This window comes from Danio rerio, chromosome 22 (assembly GCF_052040795.2).
Source record: "Danio rerio strain M-AB ecotype USA chromosome 22, GRCz13ab, whole genome shotgun sequence".
Taxonomy (NCBI): domain Eukaryota; kingdom Metazoa; phylum Chordata; class Actinopteri; order Cypriniformes; family Danionidae; genus Danio; species Danio rerio.
Genome location: NC_141042.1, coordinates 31,148,750 through 31,176,584, shown reverse-complemented (window position 1 = coordinate 31,176,584; position 27,835 = coordinate 31,148,750). Strand labels below are relative to the sequence as shown.

Here is a 27,835-nt window from a genome sequence, read left to right as displayed (position 1 = left end):
CTTAATTTTGCAGAGAGAAAGTACTTTCCAGTGGTAGGAGATTCCTGATGTTTTGAGCGATATATAGTAAGACCGATGTGTTGGCCGACCAAAGAAAGCCTTCAACTGCACATGATCTTTACTGATATCTGTCTTTTAGTGAGTAAACCAAGAATTCAAAATAATAGATTTTATCATTTAAGTGATAGTTTTTTAGATTTGTTCCACTGTTTTTTTTTTCAAGCTATATGTAATACTGTGTGACAATCACTTTACAGTCCTCATTTCGACTGTGATTGTTTTGTTTTTTTGTAGATTTTCCACTGACCCTGGCAGCAGTCATTCATCAAATAATCAAATAGTAGAAAGCATCTAACCTATCAAATAACCAGGGGCGTCATGTATCAACGCTGCGTACGCACAAAAACTTTGCTTACGCCAGGTTTCACGCTCAGAATCGCTCATGTTTGGATTTACTAACGATGAAATGAACGTGGGTTGTTCCACGCCAACTTCATGGCTGGCGTACGCACATTTTTTGTGCATGTCTGTTTTATTTCCATTGGTGACACCTAGAGGCAGTTATGTTAAATTGCACTCTACAAAGTGTCTTCTCAGCTGTACGGGTTCATCTGCATGTCTAGTATATAAGGTTTCTGTACCATGCAGTTGACCATCCAAACATTAAAGTGCTATTTTCAGCGGTCGCCGGTTTTCCCTATGTAATCGGAGCTATCTACTGCACACACATTGCTATAAAGGCACCATCTGAGGATGAATTTGCATACGTGAATCAGAAACATTTCCATTCAATAAATATGCAAATAAAATATGATGCACAGACTTATTAATGATTCCTACTTGTCTCCTCATGATGAAGAGAATAGGCAAAATCTGATATGTAGAGGGGAAAAAAAAGAGTAAGGGTGCTTTCACACATAAACTTTTGTTTCGGAACCTGTCTTGTTTGCCCAGTTAGCGCGGTTCGTTTGGCATATGTGAAACTGCCAATCGCTCTTGGATCCGTGCCAAATCAATCGCTTGAATGAGGTGGTCTCGGCTCGATTGAAACGAACTCTGGAGCGGAACAATTGCAGTGAGAAAGCAAACGATCCGAGCGCGGTTATATTACTGAGTTTTATGGATATGTAATAGACATAAGGCTATATGAAGAGAGAATTATGAGTAGGATGGGAAGTTTCGCGAGTCTCTGGATGCCCGCAAATGAGTGATCATCTCCCAGTAATCTTGTGTCTCCCTCCCATTCCTCATATAGGCTACGTCGCACACCCTTCTCACTCCTCCCCACCGCATCTATCCTCACTCTTCAGACACTTTGCGTGCACCTTGTCAAATACTACCAAACCACCCCCTCTCCTGACAGCTGAGCGGGACTCTGCAAAATAAACCCTGACACGCTGACCAATGTGAGAAGAGTTTACTCACACGTGACTTGTTTTAGCTCTTTTGGTCCATTTAGAAACTTTGCAGTGTGAAAGCGAAGAGCAAAGATCAACAATGTAACATTTGTAATCTCTGTTTCGGAACAACTGAATCGATTCACAGGTATGTAAGCACCCTAAGTTCATCAGACGCTGGATTCGAACCAAGTTCATGCTAGAACGTTACAAAACATATTGCCATGCATTTATCGAGCTACGCCACTCCCAACTCTATTTTTTTCTTTTGTTATTAATTCCGGAGGACAAACTTGCAAATAAAACCATTTTTCTCCTGTCTACCTCAGAAAGCAGCAGTTCCAATTCACATTCTGTTCAAAGTTTTTCTTTTTGCTTGCTTTTGCCATTGCTTTTTCGTTGGGTTTTGCCAAAGTAGAGTCATTAGCATATTCATACAGGGGAGGAGACAGGGAGGGGTTTTGCGCTCGTGCATGTTGCACTCAGTTTCACGTTCATTCAGATGTACAAAGAATTTGTGTGAGATTCGGCGTATGCAGTGTTTCATACATCTAGTTTTTTTTCTGCGTACGCACATTTACAGCTTTGTGCATATGCAATGTTTTCGTATGATTTCCACGCAAATCTTCATACATGAGGCCCCAGATGTTTAGGGGCCCTTTACATGACTCGACTTTCAGCTAGTTACAGAAATCTTTGAATGTATTTTGATCATTTATTTACATCACAAAAGGATTTTAAGTTGCCAAAAAATAAAAACAGTTCATTGTTCACTTAGTGTTGCATAGTGATATTGACAACTACTGGCATGCATAATACACATTTATTTTATTTTGACAACACTGTTTCAATGGCAGTGGTAAAATGATACTGTATTTTTAAAGTATGCCAGATTTTGGAAGTCACTTCCGATACCAAGTCAAATCTTAACCAAAATTCTGTGCCAGTTGTACTAAGTACATGATTTGGGGTAGTACTTGGACTAATTAGACTCAGATAATTTTGTCAGTTAGCTAAATTCTTAAGGCTGATTTATACTTCTGCATCAAGTGATCTGCACGACCTATGGTGCTTGCCATGTGCGCAGTTGTAAGTTTACACTTCTGCATGCTGTTTGTGTTAATGCAATAACACTTCCAAAACACTAGCTGGCAGTAGGTTTTTAATATTCCTCTGTATCGAGATTCTTCGTGGGTATTTTTTTTTTTTTGAACGCAACCTTAATGTACAAGAAGCTTAAACACACTATTCAGAGGCGGGACCCGGCGGACGTGCAACTACTTTAATCATAAGCTAAACACAAAACAAAACTATCCATCTGCAGCCCCATCATGGGACCTGACACTTGTAAACACTCGCACCATTGGGCTCGCGGCTGAAAGCACTGCTCACACTCATCACTCCTACCAAGCAGAACAATCACAGAGCTTAAACTATGCATCGTTGCAACGTGTAGTTATTTTTTTTAGAGGTGCGTGTCCGCGAGATATCTGCGGTGAACCATACTCATGCACTTGATGCAAAAGTATAAATCAGCCCTTAGTTCTATTGTACAACTGCTTCAGCACAGTTCATATTATAATCGCAATTCTTGTTCACAGTTTGTTCACATTGTTGGTGTAAACAGACCTTTACTAGGTCGTCTCATACAGGCATGAATTTTGCCATGCAAACTTTGTAATTTTATGTTATTAAAACTGTTTGAGCCTTTTTTTTTGTGCTACACATATAAACATTTTGCCAGACTGAAACAGACCCCATACCACATGGAAGCTCGTGACTACAATAAACATGCAAGTAGTCATGCACACAATGAACTTTAACCAGAAGCAGCTACAGTCCTCTGCAGAGGGGAGTTTCAAACATTATTGCTGAAATGCACAAATAAAAAGAGCCACAGAATGTTACGAGACAGTTTAGGACATTGCGGTAGGTCTCTGAATCCTCCAAAAGGCGTTTTTCCCCTCACAAATAATTGTCCTACAGCACCACGAGGGTTAAGAAATGAAAGAAACCAATCTGGGGAAAAGCTTTGACAATTACACCACAAAGCTCGCAGCAGCACGGAATCTGCAGAAGCTTGCAAAACAACGACAAACGTTGAAGACGACAGGCAGATTTTGCGAGCAAATGGGTTGACTGGTGAATGAGGGGACGGATGAATGGACAGACATGTGATTACAAGGAGATTATGAATGGGAAGGACACCGACATGTGCACATGGGCTGCGTCACAAACAGACTTTCTGCAGGTTAATGATGGCTAACACACACAGAGTACGAGTTGGCTCTGTTTACCCATTCTTGCTCTGGACCAGATGGCTGGTTTGGGGAAAGAAAGTCCTTTATGGTGCTCACCGTTTGCTGTTGGGGGGAAAAGAGTGGATGTTATGGAAAAAGGGAAAGACTAAGGTAGCATTAAATAGTTTTTGCTGAGTTGCACAGCAGCTGAAAAAAAAACTGTGGTTTATGTAGAGGGTTATAGGTGGCTGCTCAACTGCCTGTGGGAAAGAGAGGCCATTCAAGATCAGATTAGTGCAAATGTTGGCAGTCTGTGTACCCATCGTGCTAAATCGCTCATACTTTGTTAACAGTAAAACTGTCAGGTGTGACAGTATAATGGTTGGATTGCACACACACCATATGTTTCAAAGGAGAAAATTTAGCACTGCCCCAAGACAACTGCAACCAAAATAGCTTTCTGCCGAAAAGGGAGAGTGAAAAATCATTTACTTAAGTATTTTTGACTCATAAGACCAGAAAAGAAAAGAAAATGTTGAGAAAAAAGAAAAAGCAAGAAAAATATATAGATGAAATGGATGAGAAAAGATTTGAAAAAGAAACTGGGGTAGAGGGGTGAGAGAAATGTCTTTACCCCCATGTCTTCTTGAGGGGTCTCCAAGCCTGGGGGGAGAATGTCTCATGCCATTAGAGAAAGAGAAAGGGTTTCTGCCCAGTGATGTCTGGTTCCTGGTGGTCACTGTTAGGACTGAATTGGCAGGTTTGGATGGAAGAGAAGAGATGTCTCCCCGGATGTTCTTACCTAGATAACAAAAAATAAACAACAGCAGCCTTTGGTTATGCCTGGCAAACAAATTACTTACTAGGAGAGATACTGTACATTCATGTGAGAGATTCTGTGTGTTAAAATGTTTACAGAATACCAGATAGTTATTGGTGGGAATCTTTAGGGACTTTATTTCTTCAGGTGTATATATACATTTTACCAACTTTACATTTTAACCAGAATGCTCTTCATCTAAGAGGTTATGGTTCGTGGGAACTTTAGATATTCTATTTACAATTTCTAGAGCATAGTTCTCAAACTCAATTCCTGGAGGGCTGGAGCCAAATTTCAAACACAGCTGAGCCAAATAATCAAGGTGTTCAAACGAGTCACGAATACCTTCAAAAGTTGGGTCAGTTGTTCTGATCAGGGTTGGAGCAAAATTGTGCAGAGCTGTAGCTGTCTAGGAATCGAGTTTGAGGCCTATGCTCTAGAGCAGGGGTGTCCACACTTGGTCCTGGAGGGCCAGTGTCCTGCAAAGTTTAGTTCCAACTCCAATCAGACACACATGACTAATCAAGTTCTTACTAGGCTTTCTAGAAACATCTTTGCTGGTGTGTTTAGGGCAGGACCGAGTTTGGAAATCCCTATTCCAGAGAAAAAATCCTGGCGATTTATTCTCCCATACCCTACAGCTAGTCATGTTTCAGGTAATGTACTATCAAAAATATTTAGGATTTTTCTTTGTGTAGATTTGGATACTGATATCTTTAACCTCTAAATGAAACCCACAATTACCAGTAAAGTGCAGCCCAAGAATCTTAAATAGCACCTCTATGTGCTCAGTTTTGTAACAATGCTGCTTTGACTGCAAAAAAAGTCTACTTGGTGCTCCAATCTTGGCAGAGGTCCACATTGAAGTGGGTACTCGCTAACACCCTACTGAAAGCTAAAATAATGAATGAGATACCTTGTGGTTTCATCAACTTGACAGACACGCACACGACAGCCATTGTTGAAATGCACATAAAATGTGCAATTTGGGACTGGGGCATAATCTTTTATCAAAATGGCATGGTATGATCTTTGTTTCAAAAACCGTATGGGGTTGGTTTCACACATAACGCAGCCGCCATGTTAAGTACATTTTTGAATACCTACAATGTCTAAAAATACTGTTTATGTAGGCAAATTTCAAGGTTTGGAAAAGAGACATAATTATTTACATTAAGACTAGATGATACAACAGTGGTGTCTATGCTTTGATTCTTGCAATACTAAATCTGATGTGGTGGTAATGGCAGTAAAGTGCAGCAGTGCATTCCTGTGAAGACAAAACATGGTGTAGGGGAGGACACAGGAAAGCTGTGATTTCAGACAATAACACAGACATGATATACGCCAGTGGGACAGTTGTGATAGTTCGCCTGACAGAGCAAATAAATGAGAGGATTATGTGAACTGATGTCACTGTTTTTTGCTGTTTTTACTGGCCGTCTCACTCATACACACTACAGACAGCTCTTCCTGTAATCTATTGAGCTCCAGTGTGAAATAATGTCTGTTTGTGGCTGAAGTTACAGAATTACTACATTTGATTGAAATGCGGTTTGAACGTCCATTAATTTCCTTTGTATCACTTTCCTCCATAGCCACCCCAAAAAGAACTGCATAAAGCTTTGAAGTCTGATATTCTGGTGTTTAGTCTAAGTTTTAATGGTAGAATATGTAGCCAAAGGTTGAATAATAAATGGCAACATAAAATACCCAATTATCTGTGTGAATTGCTAAAGCAGTACATTATTTTCTCATTATCTGTCAACCATCAGATGAAAATAGTATTTGTTTAATGAACTCTGAACGTAAGCAGGAAAACCAAAGGAGGAATTACCAGAGGAACCATGTGGCATCTGAGTGGCACTAGGTGCCTTGTTTTGAGGATGTCCATGTAGGGGTGCCCGGGTACTGCTGGTAAGGGATTGGGGAGTTGGGGTAGCTGAAGAACGGAAGGGTTTAGTGGGTAGGAGTTGGGGAAGGATGCGGGGGATCTCCACCAGCTGAGAGGAGTCATTTCTAACATGACTGTCTGTATCTGTTTAAGAAAAAGGAGCAGATGAGCCTCAATGCTGGAAAAAAACAACAAGTCATTCCAGCTCAAGGTGGTCTAGTTGGTCAACAATTTGGAAAAAAAAAAAAGATCCAGCTCAATAGCTTGGCCAAAATAGTCTAGCAGCTCAAACCAGGTTAAAAGACCTGGGGATGTATTACAGAAATATCCTAGCTTGGATATAGCTTGGCCAAATACTCTAGCAGCTCAAACCAGGTTAACAAACCTGGGGGTGTATTATAGAAATATCCTAACATTTAAATATTTTGTTTAGAAAGCATGCAATCAGGACTACTTTTATTACAAAGGCTAATACAGAACATTGTTTCCTAAGTGTGTTTCCTATCTTAACTAAAGATAGGACAGTGGTATAACAGAAACATTCTACCTTTTTAAAAGAGCACAAAAAACTGTCTTAACTGTTGGACAACCTTACGGCTAACTTCAAAATTATTTAAAATCCAACGTAAAAAAATGCTGTCCAACAATTGCATTACATATATTAATTATTTAAATAAAGAATGAACAAAGACATTTAATTGTGAAAAGACTCTTGGAGAACCATGAAGATAGCATCAACTTAGCATTTCTACATCAGTGAAAATATAAACTTGTCAGTTTTGTTAATCCATATTTAGGCTAACTCATTAGCAGCTCACTTGGTTTTGTTGACCTGAAAATGGATTGTCGAATTTGATGAGATTTCCTATTAAGATTTAAGCATCATATCTAAAGACCTAAGATAAGAAACTTTCTTTAATACACCCCCTTCCTGCAGAGACCCACTAGATGGTAGAATGGTTGATAGACTAGTTTAAACCACCGGAAGCTGATTTGCCTAATTTTCCAGCATGGCTGACTATTGAGACCCTCATTAGAGTAAAATTTGTTAGGAATATTTGTTGGTGCTTTGCCTTGACCTTTAAAACATTTGTAACATTACTCAGTTTTATTCCATCAAGGCATAATGGTATGGATGCTCGATTGCCTGTTACTGATATTGACCATTTGTCTTGATGGTCTTGTCAAGGGATTAAGAATAAACTCATTGACTTTTGGTCTCATAATCAGTTTGGCTTCAAGTGGAAAAACACAGAGTGTGTTGTACTGTTATCTTATCCAGAGTTCAGAGACAGAGGAAGACAGGAAAGGAGGTGAGACTCCCAGAATTCTGCCTTTCCCTGCTAGAACTAAAAACACGGGATTGTCTCTTTCTCGACATGCAGTGACTTCATGCAGACTGAATAAAGGCCAGCGATTCAAGATGCAAAAAAACTCAGAATATGAATTGAAGGATCGATGAGGTCAAAGAAGAAGGTAATTTAGAAGCTTGAAAGATGAAAAATAAGGACAAACTACTACAATTACAGTAGTAAAAGTGTTTTTCCTTCATGGTTGACTACCTACGAAAAACTAGTTTATAAAAATGTAATGATATTTTTCTATAAAAAAAAGTATGTCTAAATTTTCTCCTAAAAGGCTACAGTCCTGCAAAGCTCCAATCTAAATTAAATACACCTGAATCTACAGGTAGTCAAGCCATTTACTCTCACTAGCAACTACCAAAAAGCTGGAGAAGCCAATTACCGCAGAACATTGGTCTTTCAAGAGCAGGCTTGGACAACCCTGTTGTTTAGTATCTGCAGAACTGCAGTCCGGTACAATCGTTTGACATTATGTTTTGTAATTATTTGTGAATATACTAGCAATTTCTGTGTGTAAACTTGTGTTTACATTTTTTTTTTTTTTTTTTTTTTTGGGAATATGCACAGTGCCAAAGTAAGAGACAGAAAAAGACTGACAGATATAAAGACATTGAGTTCCATTTATGGCAACAGTAATTAGACAGATGGGAAACTGAAGAAATCAAACATTTATAACAGTTATGATGTGATTGACAGGTGGTGACATGACAGGGGACTGAATGGGCAGAGATGAGAATGACAGGGAGAAAGCTGATTGGTTGACACAGAGTCTGACTGGTGCTGATGGGTGGAGCGTGAGCAGGCCTAGAGAGATTGTGCCAATGCGTGACCATGCGTGACCACAAAGGGGCTTTTACTTCATAGCACCCTGGGTAAACTTACACTTACACTTCCTCCTCACTGTGGAGGCGACCCATCAGGAATCCTCATCATGGTGGGATCTGGACTTTCTAACTCGATTTTCTTACAAGGCATGCCAGCATGCAGCCAATCATAACAGCGGATGTCTTTAATCCCCGCCCACGCCCAGCAAAGCGATTACCAAATGGCTGCTCATAAGCAGAGCTATTTAGAACAAAACTTCTCTCGATTACCCAATGGGAGCTGAGGCCATTTTGGCTCATTGGCTCTTGGAGCAGCCACAGTTCCTTGCTGGCCCATTGGAGGCGCTGTGGGAAATAATGGAATGTTTTGTAAATGGAAAAAAATAAGGGGATAGAAAAAGTGAGCAGGCATCCCCAACAAGGCTCTTGAGAGGGAGAGAGTATTAAATATCTTTACTGTGAGCATGACTTCAAATGCCAGTTTTAAGCGAATGACTGGAATATAGCCAATTCCTGTATAAAAGAAGAGTGTAACTGAAAGAGTGAGAAGGAAAATTACCAAAAGATGTCTTGGGACCTCCAAAAATGCCTGTGTTTTTGGATGGCACTGGGTGGCTTATGTTGTTGGGAACTACAGTGCAAAGATTGCGAAGGAAGAGACCAACAGAAAACATGTTCAAATTGAGAAAAGATTGAATGAATTTTGAAGTTGCATTGAAACATATATTAAAGAAAAGACTTCCCCCAGAAATTAACAGATCTGTCATGACTTACTCTTACTTTTGCAAGAAAAAAACTAGTGTACAACAACTAGAATATCCAGGGTTATAAAAATGTCTGTCAATGCTCAAAAATAAATCAAATCAAGTGGGCTAAAAATGTTTTGTGGCCTTTTAACAGCCACACACGTTTTGCCATCAATCCACCCACTGATTTAAGCATACTGATACAAACACATGATCATAATAGTCCATGTTATAAGAAAATTCACCAAAACAAGATATTCAAAACTTTTAAAAAACATAATAAAAAAACAACAAAAAATATGAGTAAATGATGACAGATGCATGCATGTATTATTTAATAACGGATGGGGTCATTTTTTAAAAGTAGCAGTTGATGATCTTACCAGGTCGAAGTGGGAACGGGCTGTGAGGTCCACCCTGTAAAGAGAGGGTTTATACACTTATTTTTTTTTCTGAACTCTAAGTGTAGAGTGAAAGAACACAGAACAGCTTTCGGCCCTCATATCATGTAAAAGATCTCTATAATCAGGGACTCTCCACCGTGTCTAAAGTGTTCCTGAAATGTCCTGACAGGCATCTATTATTTTTCAGCCTCCACCAGGAATATTGAATCCCCTACATACATACACATGCCAACCTCTGGATTCTCGACTCAAGAGATTAAGGATATGTGAGAAAGAGATTGCTCACAGGCAAAGCTCTGTACATCTATGACAGATCATAAATAGACCAGCATGGACAAGGAGGCAGTCTTGGATAAGCGTGTTGGGCATGTAGAAGAATGGACACGAATGGTGTGAAAAGTAAAAATGAAGTGCTAGAAAGATATTAAAGTCATTTATATTGTCTTTTTAATAACTAGTAACATCAATGAGGTTGCAACAGATGTTCGTAGTGCTTAAGTGTGTTGCTATGTGGTTCTAAAGTGGTAATCAGGACATTACAATTTCATGGTTGTCCTGGTTGGTTTTCAAGGTGTTTCTTTGCATTTTTAGTTATGCTGTCGGTGTGAATGAGGCTTGTCAAGGCTTTACTTAACTTCTTACTAGTTATCGCAACCCTAACCTGATTTCACCAAGTAAACATGTTCGTGGATCGACATCTATGTTGATGCTGAAACAATGTTCCATTTAGCCAATCAGAATTAAGTGATACGTTTACAGTTTATGTTAAGTTTAGGCTTATGGTTTATGCATTTCTACAAGAGTGTTATACAACTATTATTCCCCTCTGATTTTGGGAATAATTTTCAGTTATGTTTGGGTTTAGGGGTAGGGAATAGGTATGGATTACGTTTTCGAACAAAAATGACCTTCCAGGATCAACATAGATGTTAATCCAGGATGGTGTAGTACTTGGCAAAATCATGACCTGCTTATCGCAATGGTTACTAGGATGTTCTCTTTGATTATCAGGATGTCACTATACAGTTACTAAGGTGTTTTGTGTAGTTATCAGAACATTGCTATGCAGTTACTAGGGTGTTTGGTCATGATCACAGTATGCTATGCAGTATGTAGGGTGCCCTTGGTGGTTATTACAGCACTGGCTATGCAGTTACTTTGACATTCATAGATGTTATTACAGCAGTTACTTCTGTCAGTTGTTCTAATGGGTTACCAGATTATTGATAAGTGCTTAGGTATTGTTAGACTGGGCATTTTATGGGATATCAGATCATTGGTGTGTGGTAAGTAGGGTGATTTTGGGGGTTGTCACGAGGGCTGCACAATTATGAAATAATTCATGACCATGATTTTTATGGTCAGTACTATAATCTTGATTTTTTTATGATTATGAGTGGTCAAATGACCAGAACGTTTTTGAGTGATATATGGTTGTTTAGGGTAGGTATCGGGGTATACGTACTATGGTCACTAGGGTGTTATAAGATGGATGCCAGGTAGTTACTTAACCTGACCTGTTAGTTACTTATTATTTTGTAACCAGAACAAGTGTTTTGTTTGTGGTCCCAAAGCCAAATTATTTTGTGTCAGAATGCAAACATGGTTTAAAATAAATCAGAAAGCACTACAAGTTGAGTAGAACATGGTTTTGCCTACGGGAATAAAGCCATTAGCCATTAAGCTGAGATGGAACCAAAATATAGTACTCACCAAAGGTTTCGCAATTGGTCTGTTGTGCTTGTAGTTTATCTGCATGATTTTATCTAAAAAAAAAAAAATAAGAGCAATGCAAGTTAGAACTGCTCATATTTTGCTTCTTACCCCCAAAAAAACTTTGAAGTGATGTTTAGGGCATCTGTTACCTCCCATGTTAGTGTTGTGGATCACTGGCTTACTCCACATTCCACTTCGGTCATCTTTGTTGGGTCGGACACCAAATTCATAGGGTGTGTTGGGCTTGAGGTTGTCAATCACGGTATCAGAGGTGGAGCAGGTCTGGTAGATCCACTTCCTGTTTCTTTCTCTGTAGCGTATGGTGTAGTGCCTGGTTCAAAGACAATAATAGCATCTAATAAACAAAAGACTCCAGACTCGAGACCCTGGATTTAGCTAGTTATAAGAAATCATCTGGTTTTAGATTAGAAGTAAAGTGGCTTCCCCTCACTATTACAGCAGTCAGGGGTTGAAAAGAGAGGCTGATGTTAGCTTTATTAAGAGCACTGGTACATGACTTTAGCTCCCAACTGTTTTGGTGCAGGTCAACATTTCCAATGTCCTTTCCAAAAGTCTCCCTTTAATGGAGGAAAAAAAAATCACATACTTTTGTATATGAAAACCAGAGTGAGTTAGAGACTCATGTCAGTGCGTCCCAACAGTGCCTGTATCCTCAAAAAGCATTTAAACATGTAGACTCACACCACACCTGCAATGGCAGGGATCCATATCCCACACATTTTTTTCGTCTGTGTAGAAAAAAACATTGCGCTCATTGAATGGCTCTCTCGGTTACGCATCATAAATCCAGCCTCCTGTCAGTGCAGTGAGAATATTGAATAAAAACCTGCACTGCAATGTTTCTGAGGACTGGACCCCTAAATATTGGAGACAGGGTGCCATGATATTTCATTATCTTTTTTTCCCCAGTTTTTTTTCCAGGCTAAGTGGTCCCTAAATATGAAGTAAAGTAAATTAAGTCTTCCTCAGGGATTCAGGGCACTCATATGGAACATGTTGGTGGAGGAAAAAGTAAAATCCAGATGTTGTGTGTGTAACTCACCCTTCCTCCAAGCAGTCGTTCATGATGTTTCCCTCATAGGGTGTCTTTAAGTAGGTTCCCCAGGATAAAAGCACAGATGTTGGTGTGACAGAATCAATCACCAGGTGAAGAGGTTTCTCCAGGTTCACTTTACCTGTTTCAAACCCAGAGTTATTAATATTTAACAGAGCAATATGACTTTTTTGGAGGTTTTCAAGCGTACCCATTGGTTTAATAGTACATCTGTTGTGCGTTTTCCACTAAATATACAATCGTCTCCAGCAATAGTTTCACAGTATTTTTTTATTTGTAATCCATTGCCAAATTCTTCTTATTTTTAAATTAATTTTCCATGTTACCTGTGCAGTGCTTCTTCACATCATTGGTTGGCATTGGCTGAACAGCCACAAGGTACTTAGGCTCGGCATCTGTGAAGAAAAGCAACACAACTCATTCAAGGGTTCAAACACTTTTTGAGATCTCAGATTTCTCTTGCGAGTGCTATTCGCACCTGCTGTTCTTGTGTAAATACACCAAAGGCTGCTGTCAACTGACTAAATGACTGACTGACCGATTGACTGACCCACTCTCCTCTTTCCTTAAACCCAACCAATAGTGTTTTCAAAAGCACAGATTTCATTCTTTTTTGGCTTCTGTTTTTGTCTTACCCTCATTCTGGAAACATTTTTCACCGTACTTGAACTCTGGCATCGTGATCAACTCCACTCTGCATCTAAAGCCCGTCAACGTACATGGCGAGCTAACTGGACAAACTGGTAATAGTGGGAAGGCCGTCCAAACGGATTGCTGGTAAACGGCATCATACTGCCCCTTAGTGTTCATTTAAAAGACGAAATGCAGCAATATGTACTTCTGCATACATAATTTGCAAGCTCCAGAAATCTATATAGGGCTATGTTTTCAGAAAGTAATTTCAAAGCCTGAAAACGCAATAATTGTTTCTCTCTTATATATATATGGGGTGTCAAAATTAATTGTTTCTTCTGTGCACCGCGGTGCAGATGCATCAGTTCAGTAATAATCATAACCAGTTATTATGTACTGACGTAATTTATCTCCTATGCGCTCTGTCGCGAGGGAGGTGAGCGCGAGTATTTACAACACTCAGCCAACTAAGGGGCGGCCCGTGGCATAGGCACCATAGGCAAATGCTAAGGGCGCTGTATATTCAGGGGGGTGCCAGAAATGAGCGCAGTTCAGTTGGTTTTGTTTTCCATATTCCCGACACACATTCAGTTATAGACGGCAATAACTCAAAAACCTCTTACCCTAAAAAGATCAAAAGTGTGTTTCCTACAAAAAGACAAAGCTGGTTATGTTTCACAGCTGTCTTTTTTTTTCTCTCGACATTACGAGCACTGCTCCGTTTGAGCCCTCGCATTATGTGTTTAGCCGGGAGAGCTCGCGCTGAGAGGAACTCTCGGTAAGGGATCGTCGGAAAAGTGCTTCTTTTTTTCGTTTTTTTTTTTTTTTTTTTTTTCTGCTCAGCGTGAGCTCTCCCTGTTGCAAGGGCTTAAGTGTGTGTGTGCGTGTGTGTGTGTGTTTGTTTATTTGTTTGGTGCTGTCTATGTTTGTGTATGTTTTTGAATGAGAGACAGTGTGGTGCTGTGTGTCTGTGTGTATATACAGACAGCTTGTTATAGCCTCCCCCCTAAAATATAACACTGTATATAGAAAGCATCATCAATGCACCGTGATGCACCGAGATATTAAATTGAACCGAATCTAAGGCATGATAATTGTAACCGAATTGTGAGACCAGTATTGGTTCACACCTCTAATATATATATATATATATGTGTGTGTGTGTGTGTGTGTGTGTGTGTTTGTGTGTGTGTGTGTGTGTGTGTGTGTGTGTGTGTGTGTGTAATTTGTAAACAAAACAGTTTGTGTTTTTGTGTTTTTCTTGCCAAATACATCTCACATTCTCTCATTCATGCCATGCGTTGATAATTTTTAGCTCATTTGCATTGACTTTCAATGTAATTTACTTGCATGAATACTTATTTCTGTGTTTGTTGTGAACCTAATAAAAACAGATAAATGTGGTGAGAATAGATTAATATATTAAATACATATTTAAAAATATATTAAAGACATTTACATGCTTACAAAAACTATAAAGTGTAATATTAAGTGTAATTTTTTTTTTGAAAATGGTATAAAGGTAATGCGTTATTAGATGCAGATTTATTCTAGATCATAGGTCTTAAACCAGTTTTGTTCCCACCCTATCAAACACAGCTAAACCAAATAATTTTTTATGTTCAAGAGCCATGGACACCTTCATTAGTTGGATCAGCTGTGTTTGATCAGGGTTGGAGCAAAACTTTGAGTTTGAGACCTATGATCTAGATCCTCATTGCTCTTATTCATTCACAACTCCAAAAGATTGCTGGACTATTGTTTGGTAAAATGTCGAATTGTTTAATGTGAAACTTTTCACACAGTTTATATCTTTGTGATGACAGCGGTTTACTAAACATCCGTGTTTCCAATGTAACAGTATTAAACAGTATGTTTGCCAGAAATTGATTTGTTAGCAGTGATAAGTTTGCTTTATGCCTTTATAACAGTTATGAATATGTAGACAGGGAACTTATTTAGACAGAAATCCCATTAGGATGATGCAAAATGTGCCATTAGCAAAGTCGGCAACTGTCTGGACAGTTATAAGTGTTTGTGCGTTTGGCATGTCATTTTGGGAAGAGGCCAATAATACGCCTTAGCCTTTTAGGCCATCTGTTGTGCACGTGTATCGCATTGAATCCTCTGCACACACAGTAAATTCAAAAGCAGTGATCCTTTAGGTGTTGGCCAATATTAAATAATGATGTGACTAAGTATTTCTGTGCTGGATTGTGTAGGTGAAGAAGCCAAAAGCTTAGAGGCCCTTCCTTTTGGAACAAACAATGCTTTGTTTGCAAGCTTCTGAAAAAGCGTGTAACCATCAATGTGTAATTTTATTCAGTGTGCGTCTGTACTTTCAGCTGTGCAGAGCATCAAAAGCTTTGATTTGGAGGCGGATTCTTGAGATTGTTCTAATATAATATTTTATTGGTCACACTTTACAATAAGGTTCATTAGTTATTGTTAATTAATGCATTTACTACCATGAACAAACAATGAACAATACATTTACTACTGTATTTGTTCATATTAGTTAAGGTTAGTTAATGAAAATACAGTAGTTCATTGTTAGTTCATGTTAACTCATGGTGCATTAACTAATGTTTACAAGCATGAACTTGGATGTTAATAATGCATTAGTAAATGTTTAATTATGATTAATAAATGCTGTACATTTGTTGTTCATGATTAGTTCATGTTAGTAAATGCATTAACTAATGAACCTTAATGTAAAGTGTTACCATTTTATTTTATAATAAACTGTATTTTTCTGGGAGACTGCATTTTTCTTGGTTATTACAATTCTGGCTGATACGGCTAAGCTAAAAATTATTTCATGTTATGGCCAGTAACTAATGAGTGGCTGATATGTGGTATCTACAAAATCTGATCATTATTTTTATGTTATGGCCAATAGTTCTGCACAAATAATATACGTTTTATCAAATGGAACATGTTAGATTTATTTTCTAAGCCATCTAGTAGATGATGTTTTTTGTTGTTGTTTAAATTAAAGTATTAAGCATTAATAACTAAAATCATCAGGATAATTTGACAGCATTATATAATTGTATTAATAAAATATATATATTTTTATGTTGTTAATATTATATCACAGCAAGCTGTTGAAATATCAAATACCATTATACAGACCCTCCAGGATTTCTTAATTCTGGGGTCCACGAATTGAACTCAATGTCAACTAAACATCCCAAAATTTCACAGATTTCAAGGATATTTTGGGCAATCAGGTTACTGTTCAAATTCCCACCTCACCACAGAGTGTAATCTGCATAGTTTTACATTTAAAAACATCCACAAAAAGAGTGTACTCATCCACTTTGCAAAGTCTGGAAATGTCAATACATGTTTCTTGTCCAAGTGTGTCTGTCTGCAAGCTGCAAGACAGGGACATAACATGAAGGGGCGTAACTTGTAGCAAGTCAAAGAGGCATAACTTGCAGTTATCGAGATCCCATTAAACCATGGGAAATGTCACAATGAGATGTTGTAGGCAAGTTGGTGGAAATACTTAACAGAGAACATTTTCACCATATGTTTTCAAGAGTTTTCTCCAAATTTATCCACAACCAATCAATTTGATGTATTATTATATTAATTCATTTAGCAATTCCACACGCTGACTTTTTTATTCATTTTTCAAGACAGCTAGTCTGCTCTGTATCACCCTCTGTGGTTGCAAATAACAGTACAATGGTGAGCATGTCAAGTATGAGCGCAGATGTATGTTAATAACTGATGGTTGGGTTTAGTTTTGGGGAATGTGTAGACCTTGATAACTGTGATGGTTGGGTTGAGGATTGGGGTAGGTGTAGACATTAATAAGGGAGCTCTCGAGACCTTTCTGATCTTGGACCCCCTTAAATGTTTAACTATTCAGGAGCCCTGGGCCCTGTCCCCTCTCCCCTGGGACAGCATGCCAAACCTGCTCATAGTGTCAAGCAAGTTGAATGACTATCCAATACCAATTATTGGTAACACTTGTAAGTTAATGTAAGTTAATGTACATTACTTACTAAGATTAAGTTTGAATAATCTTGGACAGCATTTATTAATCATAGTGCAAAGTTTTGCTTGTTAAAATTAGTCAGTGCACGGTAAATTAACATGAACTAATGGTTTAAATAACATTAAAAAATCTTTAAAAAGATAAAATAAATGGATTGCTAATTGTTTATTTTTGTTAGTAAATACATTAATGCAAATACATTTTAAAGTGTTCCCCAATTTTGCATCAACTTCCGCTAATACTAAATGAAAAAAAATCTGTATTATAAACTTATAATCAAAATTGTCGCATTAAATCCACAAGCAGCAGCGGCGTGTCCTGTTTTAACTTGACATGCCAACTGAAGCACCTGGCGAGGGTCATTTAGTAAAAACTAACATTAGCTTTAGGGTCTCTTTAACCTGACCCTCACCTCTCCAGAATGAACTCTGGGATTGTAGCTCCTGGGACATGTAATGATTAATAGACAACAGGAACTTACTTTACAGAAAGCGTAAATGAGGTTAATGTCACCGGGAGTAAAATATGACCTTTCTTAACCTTGTCAAATATGATCTGTAACTTTTTGGTGATGACAAAATACTGCGGTTAAGAAAGCTTTAATAAATAGCAGTCATTTGGGCTTGAGTTACAGTTTATGTTTTCTAATAATGGAAGAATTGGCGCAAACATAGGTGTACAAATCAAGACCGCGGTTTCGATGGGGCAAGAAATCGACCGTTTGTGGTTACTTTTTCATCCCTGTGCTAACCCACAAAACAACATTAGCGATTGTGTTGTGGGCTTCCTACGGGCTCTTAAGTGAAATAACGGCTGCCTGTGGTTTAGCTCTAACTTACCAATCTCTGTCTCATAGGGTTCTCCGTTTTCTGGAAGCTGGATGAACTGTTTGGAGAACATGCTGGAGCCATAGCCTAAGATGTAGCCTTCAAGTTTGACATCAGGGTTGGGTCGAACAAACTTCAAAACAATTGTATCTCCGGTGGCATTGATGCGAACCTTCATATTTTGTCTTCTTACTGCAAAAAAGGGAAAACAAAATGTGAATTACTGGCTCATGAACCAGTGCTGCAGCTCTTCTAATGTTTTCAGTTTCTGTGTTTGACATTCATTGGCAGTAAGACGTAATTGCACAAAAAGAGCAACTTTCAGAACACTGCAATGAATAAATGATTAATTACTTAAAGAGTAAAGAGTAAGACTTTATGCTTCCCATGTGTTGGATGGGGATTGTGAATTTACGGAGTTTATTGATTTATGAGACCAAAGGGGGATGGAGGAGCGCTGTTTTTGAGAAGTACAAAAGTGTGTGCTTTAAATATCACCATTGGGGTAAATCAAGGGCAATGGCTTTCACAGTTGAGCTCCTCTTCACTTCTCTCAAAGCACAGTAGCATATGGACCTCCAATATTAGTTATGCTGCATTACATCCAGAGGAATTATGAGCCTTTGTATGTTTTCGGGAATTTAACACGGACACACTTTTAAAGTAATCTGATCATTATCTTTTCAATCCTGCACCAAGAAATTCATTATAAATGACCTCCTCCTTTATACCAGCTTCATCTTTCACTGCCATTTCATTAGATAATTTGCAGCGTGGAAAATGTTTTGAGTCAGTTTCAGACCCATTCCTAAATCCAATAAGCCACCTAGGCTGAGTGGAGATTTTTCCACTTCCACCTTTTCCCCATCAATCAGAACTGTTTAACGATTATGCTGAGTTAAAGAGGCCACGAAACGTCCTCCTTAAACTGATTTAAACTGGTTGGTCAGGGCTTTTGGAAAGTGATGTGTGTATTTAACTTCATGAGTAATTGCAAGCTTGGCAGGTCAAGATCATCACCTGAATTTGTCAACGTCACAATGAAGTATCACACTAACAAGAGCTTTCATCAATCAGACTTATTAAAGGGGCAGTTCACTTAAAAATGAAACTTCTGTTAATACTTATTCAACCTACTGCCATTCAAAAACCATTTAATATAATTAATATAATTTATTTTTAAACAATGCCAGGTTCCAGGATTACTAAAGAAGGATATAAGTAATGTTGAAATTAATACGTTTAATCAAGTCATACAAGTTTTGCTTGAGTATTTATTGACTATCTTGCCATTTATTAAGTGTACATGTGGTATTAAGATTTTGTTTGTGTGAATATAATCATAATTGACCAGTTTTAAATACAGGCATACATGAAGTATACAATGTGTGATCTTATCCACTTACAAATGATTGGGTCAAATTAGTTCAAACTGCCACAAACACAATTACTGTACTTTGCCTACTGGCCACATTTAATCATTAAATGAAAATCACAATACATTGTACGATAACACAATGGGTGCTACTCAAATTACATTTGTTGACCACATTCTCCAACTGTTTACCATTGTTTACCACCTCAAAAAAAGCTGATCCCTAAATTTATCCAGTTTTTGATTCCAATAATTTGGTTAACATCTCTCCAGAATAGAGGATTTTTATTTAATTCGGAAGTACATAAAGTCTATTACATCCTCACACATCAATATTGTATGACTTCAAAAGACCACAGTGGAATATCGAGCACAAATCTCATGTCTCATGGATTTTTTCTCTTATTTATGTTAAGTAGTCACTAGTAAAACAACATCCCTTGGTGTTTATTAAAACCTTTTAGTACAATCCTGTTTTTATAATAATCATCATTCACATGGATCAGTAAAACTGCCTAAATCCTGTGTGTGTATGTCTGTGTATGTAAAGACAAAGTTCTGCCATGAAATCTATTGAGTGATGGCTGACAAGTCATATACAATCTGCTTTCAACTACAATGGTGAAGATGATTGGTTGATGTGGCTTCAGCAGCCAATGAGCTTGCTCATCAACATTTAAACACCCCTGTGTTGCTTTTATAAACAATCTGCAGCATGTTTTCAGATACCCTCCTCTACCCCAGCACCACCTTTGTAAAGATCTGATACAAGGCTTTCATGTACTGAATGTTATGTCTACTGCAGCAGTGTATTAAATTCTCAGACAGTCTGTTTGAAAATACACTGGCAGTAGCAAAGTCTTGGTACTCGCTCTGCACCAATAATCAAAGCAGCAACAGCATAGCAGATCTGTGTCACAAAGACCAAATACATCAACATTGCCATATACTGTAAATATTCATTACTATACTAAATACCTCGATTTGAAAGATTTGTATTTACAGGCCCCTTAAATTGTTGTTGCCATGTAACTAAATAGCCAAAATAATTTTTTTCTTCTATTTTTTACTAAGGAGGACCTTTCGGATTCCTCTATATTAAAGTAGAGAGTCTAGAGGCGAACTCGTCTTCTTAATCTAGCGAAATCAGTTAAACAAACAAAAAAGAGGATATGTGTGTGGGATAGGGAGCTGCTGGATTTGTACAAGGAAAAAAAACACACTTCTGAATCACTGGGATCACTTTAAAATAAACTTCCTCATTGGAGAGTTCTTGAGAATGAACCCTACTTTCGATGTGCCCTACCATTACAACCATATCACTTTGATTAAGTATAATTAAAAGGCATGTGCAGTCTTGTTTCTTCACCTGTTCTTTCAGCAGCTTGATTATTCGACTCATAAACCATGTCAATGCAGCTTTAGACTGGAGCCAAGGCTATGAGTCATGGACAGGCTTCACACTTGCGGTTGAGTGCTATTATTGGTTTACCTTTCCTCACCAGCTTGTCACCACAGAGGTTTCAAAAGCTGTAGCTAAGGGACATTTCCCTTTCCCCAAAAAATTATAGGTTGACAAGAGTTGTAAAAAAAGTTGCTTTCCAGTTGCAGCATGTTAGTGGAGGGGGACTGGGGCAGTTTGAATTCTGTGGTCAAGTGAAATTCACTCTTTTTAAGAAAATAATGCTGGTATAAGAATTTGAAGGCTAATGTCAGTTCTTGCCTGTAAGTATAGTAGTCAATAATTTGATCAAAACCTTTTATCAAAGTTGTCCTAAAACTAAAAACAATACCCGCTTTTGTCTGAGGATGACTTTGATTCACTTTTTTCATCCACTTTCAAATGGATAACTTTTGATCCATATTAAAGTGTACATTTAACTATTTAGTTAGTCTTAATTCATTTACTGAAACCAGTTTGGTTGCAACATAGATTATTTATCCTTATTTTTATGCTTTTGATGAAGTACCATTCAACTTAGGAGCCTTTTAGACCATGTGCTGGATCGTTTCTCCATTTTCGCAGGTAATTTCTTTAAATAAATAATTATTTAGGCCTATTTAATTATCCATTTATTACTTATGTACAATATTTAAGGCATAAAATAACAAACACAGAACATCTCTCTATATTTAAACTAAAACACTGCTTTATGTATTTATGTTTGTACTTGGCGACGCAGTGGCGCAATAGGTAGTGTTGTCATCTCACAGCAAGAAGATCGCTGGTTCGAGCCGCAGATGGGTCAGTTGGCGTTTCTGTGTGGAGTTTGCATGTTCGCCCTGCGTTCGCGTGGGTTTCTTCGAGGTGCTCCGGTTTCCCCCACAGTCCAAAGACATGCAGTACAGGTAAATTGGGTAAGCTAAATTGTCTGTAGTGTATAAGTGTATGGATGTTTCTCAGAGATGGGTTGCAGCTGGAACGGCATCCGCTGTGTAAAACGTGCTGGATAAGTTGGCAGTTCATTTTGCAGTGGCAACCCTGGATTAATAAAGTGACTACGCCGAAAAGAAAATTAATGAATTGATGAACGATTGTTTGTACTTTCATTTTAGTTGTCTTTTATTTCTTTAATTTTAATTTCCAAAATGAATCCACATTGCACTTAGCAAGTTTACAATGATAATACAGCTTATTAACAAGTTTTTAATGATTTATGAAGGAATTATAATGCTTTGTTTTGTTTGTTCATCTTCATTTACATGTAGCAATGCATTTACAAAAACTATATATTTCTGTTAATTCGCATCCCATCCCTCGGCATAGTCGCAAACTGCTGTTACATCTAAAAACATGTTCTTAATATCTTGGTTCCGCGGCGGCGTCACTTACAGAGGTGTTCAAGCGTGTCACACATAATACACATTAACCCTATGTACAATACAAATCTACCCTAAATTAAAAAAAAGTTAATACAGCTTAGGGCATAAATAAAGGTTAAAAAGTTTTTATTTAATGCCATTGAAAAAGATTTATGTAATTTTTGTCATTTGTGACAAAATTATGCTGCTTTTGTCAAACATTTTTCATCATTTATGATACAATGCTTCCTGGTCACTAACAGAATTGCCAAATAATCAGTAGGTTTTACATCTGAATTTAAATGCTCTACTCGGCCGTTATTAAAATACGCTCTATACAGTATGTTTATGAGTAGTTTGTATAGAACTTAAATGTACTACACCTGCCATTTGGTCATGATCGCGTGACCTACCCAGGTCAGTTGCGTCGCTTCACTCCTGTTCATGAACTTTCTCGCGGGGCATCATGAGATCATCAGATTTCCACTTATCTATTCAGAAGTAGTAGGTCATTGGGTACTTATCGCAAACTGTTTTTCGAATTCTATTAATTCGGACATACTGTTCGGCTTGCATACTGATTTTAGCACACTAAATAGCATGGAAGTATGCAATTTCAGACGCAGCCATAGTATCACTGGATCCAAAAACAAGCGAAAAAGAAGCATATGATATGCATAAAACAATCATTAAACATTCATTCACATAAATATGTCAAATGTTACTATATAAATTTTAACATTGAACGCACATAAAAACGCACAAAAAATGTCGAACGCAAAAAAATGAATACACATTACATATACATATAAAGGTAAAGTTTTGGCAGTGTTGATGGACCTTTTTTGTGCTCATCATTCCAAATCGAATCCAAATACAGTATTTAAGCATTGATTGTGATACTCGATTACTTGATACAAATCACTTTAAATAATAATAATAAACTTTTCCAACCCTAACTGAGTTTTTGTTGTTTACTTTTGCAAATAAAATCTTAATTATTTAATTGTCAAATAAAAATTTTGTTCTGCGTCACATGTGGTAAACATATTTTATCAAATAAATCCGATCCATGTAATTAGTAATTCTGCATTTTTTAATAAAAAAAATTTGATATTTTACCTTTTAAAGGCTGGAAGCATAGCGGGTGGTCGAATAGCAAAGATATGGAAGCGAACTTGACACCCCTGACAAGCGTAATCATGCATGCTCTTTCTTGGCGCTAACGTTGAATGATTTCCAGACTTAGACTGATCAACATCATATCCAACGTCCTGTCCCAAGCTGTATTGTGTCAGATATGGTTCATTTTTAGCATTTCGCATGAATACGGCCCAGTATTTATTATACGTCTGGCACTTGTTCCACTTCAAACATAATTTACAAACACACTGATTTCTAGAAGGGTCAGTTTGATTTGCAGCATTCTCTCTGGATTGAAGCCATGCTACAGAAGGTGCTTGCCAAGTCTGCATACAAAATCACTCCACTTCATCAAATCAAATGTCTTAAGTTGTTTATTCTTCATGTTCAATAATAAGTCAAGAAAACTAGATGCATCCCAAAAAAAATGCAATATGTCATTGTATGTAACCCTAGACAACACAAGTCACAGCTGTCTATTTTTAGAAAATTAGATCAATTGAAAACTGAATAAAAACATTTCGAGTGATGTCTATTGTATTAGGATAGGATAGATTATGGTCAAAATAAAACTATATGTAAATTTTGAATCTGTTCAAAAAATCGAATGCTGAGAAGGTTGTTTAAAATTTTCCAAATTTAGTTCTTAGCAATGCATATTACTGACCAAAAAATGTGTTTTGATACATTTAAGGTAGGAATTGAATAAATATCTTAATTGAGTTTGATTTACTTAATATTTTAAGGAATTCTGTTATAAAAAAATGTATCATTTTGGTCTAGGGTCATATTTTTGCACCCTTAGGTCCTCCACAACTGCCAGACTTTAATTTCTTCAGGACAAAAAAAGATAATGTATGCTTGTCCATTCTATAAAAGCATAATTTCCAATGCAGTTTCATCATCGCATGGTCAAAAGTTGAAGCACTCTTTCAAATATCTTTATTTGAGTAAATTATGACAAAATTTTGATTGTTGACTGAACAATTCCTTTAAGTATTTTTATGGAAAAGCAAAGAATCTGGTCCTTATGTAGCACCCCATTTCCTTTCGCACCACATTTCTAGAACGAAGTGACCCAAATTTCCAAGCAGATGATTTAAAAATGGCACTAAACTTCAGAAGAAGAAAATCACCTTAGGGCTCTGAGGGAGAGTAAATCTACTGTTTTCCCAGACTTCAGCAAATCATTCGTCTTTCAGGCACATTTACAACAGACCTGATCTCTGCACTCAACAGCTGCTCTCCTCTCCCCTTCACCCACCAAATCCTTTCATCCTTGTTGTCTTATTCTGACTTTTTTAAAGATGCTTATCTGGTCACATCATGATACTAAAAACCAGTACCACTCAGATGATCATACTCATGATTGCTAATACCTTTTCCAAACTCAAAATTAAATTTTTTCCTTGCCCCTGATACCATTTGGCTGGAGTTTTCAAGGTGCATTGTGAACCTGCTGCTTTTACAGTACAGCTGCCTGCACATGTGTTTTTAAGCTGTCTTTGCCCCAAGGCACCTTTGAGTACAGTAACATGTAGAAGCTCCGTCTGAGCTAGGCGAACATGCAGACAGCTCAGACTGCTGTTTCCTTTTAAGGCGTCAATTATCAATCAAGTTCATTCATGCTGAAACAAAGCACATATTAAACCAGACTATAAGGGGTTGGTGGATTTAACTGGTTTGACATGGTCTAGCTAGTCTGGTCTGTCCTATCTTACCTTATTTGAGCCAGGGTAACTCAAAGATAAAGTCTCAAATAAAGAAAAACATGTCCTTATCAAGTCTATAAGTGTTTTAACATGGTCTGTGTAAGCAAACTGGTCATATTTGAGTTTATACAGTAGGTCTCCCACCTGCTTGACCATCTAAAATTCAACTGTTAAAGGGATGGATCACCCCAAACTGAAAATTCTGTCATCATTTGCTTACATTTTTAAGTGAAGTGCTCAAAACCCACTCTAAAACCACCAAACCAGACTAGACAAGTTTCTTTTCAGCAAGGATGAGATGATCAATTGTAAAACGTGTCTTCAACCCCTTTTGAACTCAATCCCAGTTCGTAATTAAACTTTCTTTCTGTCTTCTTTGTCAACATCCATAAGGAAATGAAGTTGGCCATTGAAATATAAACACTGAATGCTGCTTGGCTGACTGGCTAGATGTGCTGAATGACGCTTGGTACAAGAGACAGGGCTCTGAGCCAGTGCAGACATTCATCCCCTTAGGAGATGAAGGTGGTTTTTAATAGCTGATGAACGAGCGCTGATAGTGAACTGAGAGCTTGTATTACTAATGCCCCAGCTAATCTGAGCTGGGAGCACAAAATCTTGGAAAGAAACATGCTGCATTCCCACACACCTTTAAAACTAAAGAGAATGGGGCTAGATTATGTAAGACATGTACTCTGTATGGGATACTAAAAAGTATTGCATTCATTTTGCAGATGTATATTCTCTAGAACACTTTCTTAAATTATATACACACACATGCACAAAGAAAACATTGATTTTGGCCAGCTGCATACTCCATGAGGTAACCATTATCACTCTGGATTTTAGTCTACCAAAATTAAAGGTCATTTTGCACCTAGAAAAGGCAGCAATTTCAGTACCTGGCTGGTTTTAAAAATTGGAATTTATACAGTGGTGGACAAATTGCATATGTCCTCAATTTCCAGCACCTTTCTGGCTCCAGATATAATTTTTTCCTCTTTGCAGAGTCTATAGTCATGCAAAACTGACTACTGCATTTAATTCTCTTTAAATAATACACACTCAATTATGCTCATGCATGAAAGCACCTCCAAGCACAAACTAAATTGCATGTTCATAAAATGAATGAAAATTCAAACCTACAGCCAATCCAGAACATCCACCACACATGCAACAGGTTAATGATGATTTTTTTGCCACTAGCTAAAAAAAAAAAACGCACCTGCAGCTTTATCAAAAAATAAAAAATCTATTTAGCCTCATATTCAATTAATAATTATGAGAAGTACTGCAGAAATGCATGACATTTTCCAATACAAACAGTGGCATCACAAAAAAATACAGTTTACCACAATACTTTTTGTGCAGATATGGCATTGTAAGAATTTGCCACCATGGTGGTGAACTTGCCTCTAACTCTTTGTGCGGAACTGCATGCGAAGAGGAGAATTCCTGCGAGCGTCAGAAGGAAGCCCAAGTGAAGGACAGTACTGCCTGCCATGGTGCTCTGCTTCAATTGAGAAGGGATGCTGGCTGATTTCTCTAAGAGTTGCTGCTGGTTCTTCTGCTAGTGCTGGTTTCAGGACTTCTTGAGCTTACTGTGTGCCTCAGCTGAGTGACAGACAATGCGAGGAGTCCTCTAGGATGTATAGTGACCAGAGAGGGAGGAGATTGCTGATGCGTGCCTTAATCACACCCACCTTCATCAATCCACACACACACACACTTTTGAGGGGGGTGAGCATGGCTTTCATTTGCTGGTCTTGCTCATCCACATGCTCTCTCACTTTTTTCTTCCAGCAAGGATTTTTCCCCAATGTTTTGTGTGTTTGTGGGTGTGCATGTCTGTGCTTGTGTGAGATGATTCCCTCTAAATTTTGATTGGACCTAGTACATGGACTTGGTGCACCCTTACAATGGCAAAATGCCCAAAGGGAGACTGAGTTCCAGGATGGCAATAAATGAGCAAGACATAAGATGGACAGGTCGATGGCATATGCCTCTCTTCTTCCAGAAATATGACATGGTGGAAAGTAAAGTCTCTCTCTGTTTCATCATTGCAGACTCAAGCACTTGTCTATCTGTGCCCATTGCTAACCACTGTAAATTACGTCTCGTCTAGAAGGGCATTCAGCCACAAAACCCATGCCAAGAAACCTCACCTCTAGGGAAATGATTCTAACAAGTGCTTCCAACACGTGCCACTGCATGCGACGTGCAAAGGGAAGCACTCGCTCCAGTGAGCCTCATCTGACCCACAGTATGTGAACAAAGGCATATTCATGAATCAAGCCACCCCAAAACTATGCAATGACAGCCCCTAGCATGTTTCTCGTAGTTCAGCATCAGAGAACCATAAAACAAGATGTGCTCTAGAACGTCCCGTGCTCTATGAAAATTAGTTTTGAAGAGAATTGCTACTAAAACAAACTTAAACAAGCAATTTAGAAAACCACTCCCTACTATGACTCAAACAAAACGTCACTAGTTCAAAGCTGTAATTATGTCTAGAGTTGCTTGATTTACCAAAACAGCAGTTTACAATAAAGAACGTTGCCAAAATCAAGTCAACAGGCCATACAATGCCTTTGGCAAGAGCTTTAACCTTGCGTACCTCTTTCTAGTTCATATATAAATATGGTTTCTACAGCTGGTACCACTCTGAGGCTCTGTGATTGCCTTGTAAACCCTTAATGAGTCACTTCAAAAGACAGAGCTGGATAAAGCTGAGGCTTGGACAAATTAGAGAAGACTTAAAGACAAGAATCATATATTACTGCTTTGTTTTTCATACCTGAAAACATGTTGACCTATAACCTTCCTTAGGAACATGCCTCAAATTGTT

General features: G+C 37.9%; 1 protein-coding gene across 19 annotated transcripts in view; it reads right to left on the bottom strand.

Annotated features, from left to right (window-relative positions):
* The window catches only part of abi3bpb (ABI family member 3 binding protein b), a 36,238-nt gene extending 9,628 nt beyond the window's left edge, over positions 1-26,610 (bottom strand). The window contains exons 1-12 of one of the 19 annotated variants that reach the window (XM_087302165.1): positions 26,401-26,610; positions 17,968-18,147; positions 12,807-12,875; positions 12,469-12,601; positions 11,555-11,736; positions 11,403-11,455; positions 9,669-9,702; positions 9,099-9,170; positions 8,810-8,884; positions 6,295-6,495; positions 4,272-4,439; positions 3,695-3,760 (exon numbers count right to left, since the gene is read on the bottom strand). In XM_087302165.1, the coding sequence (XP_087158291.1) occupies positions 3,695-3,760; positions 4,272-4,439; positions 6,295-6,495; positions 8,810-8,884; positions 9,099-9,170; positions 9,669-9,702; positions 11,403-11,455; positions 11,555-11,736; positions 12,469-12,601; positions 12,807-12,875; positions 17,968-18,147; positions 26,401-26,491 (1,324 nt within the window). In that variant the 5' untranslated portion in view covers positions 26,492-26,610. 19 annotated transcript variants of the gene reach the window in all.
* Between the last annotated feature and the right edge of the window lie 1,225 nt (positions 26,611-27,835).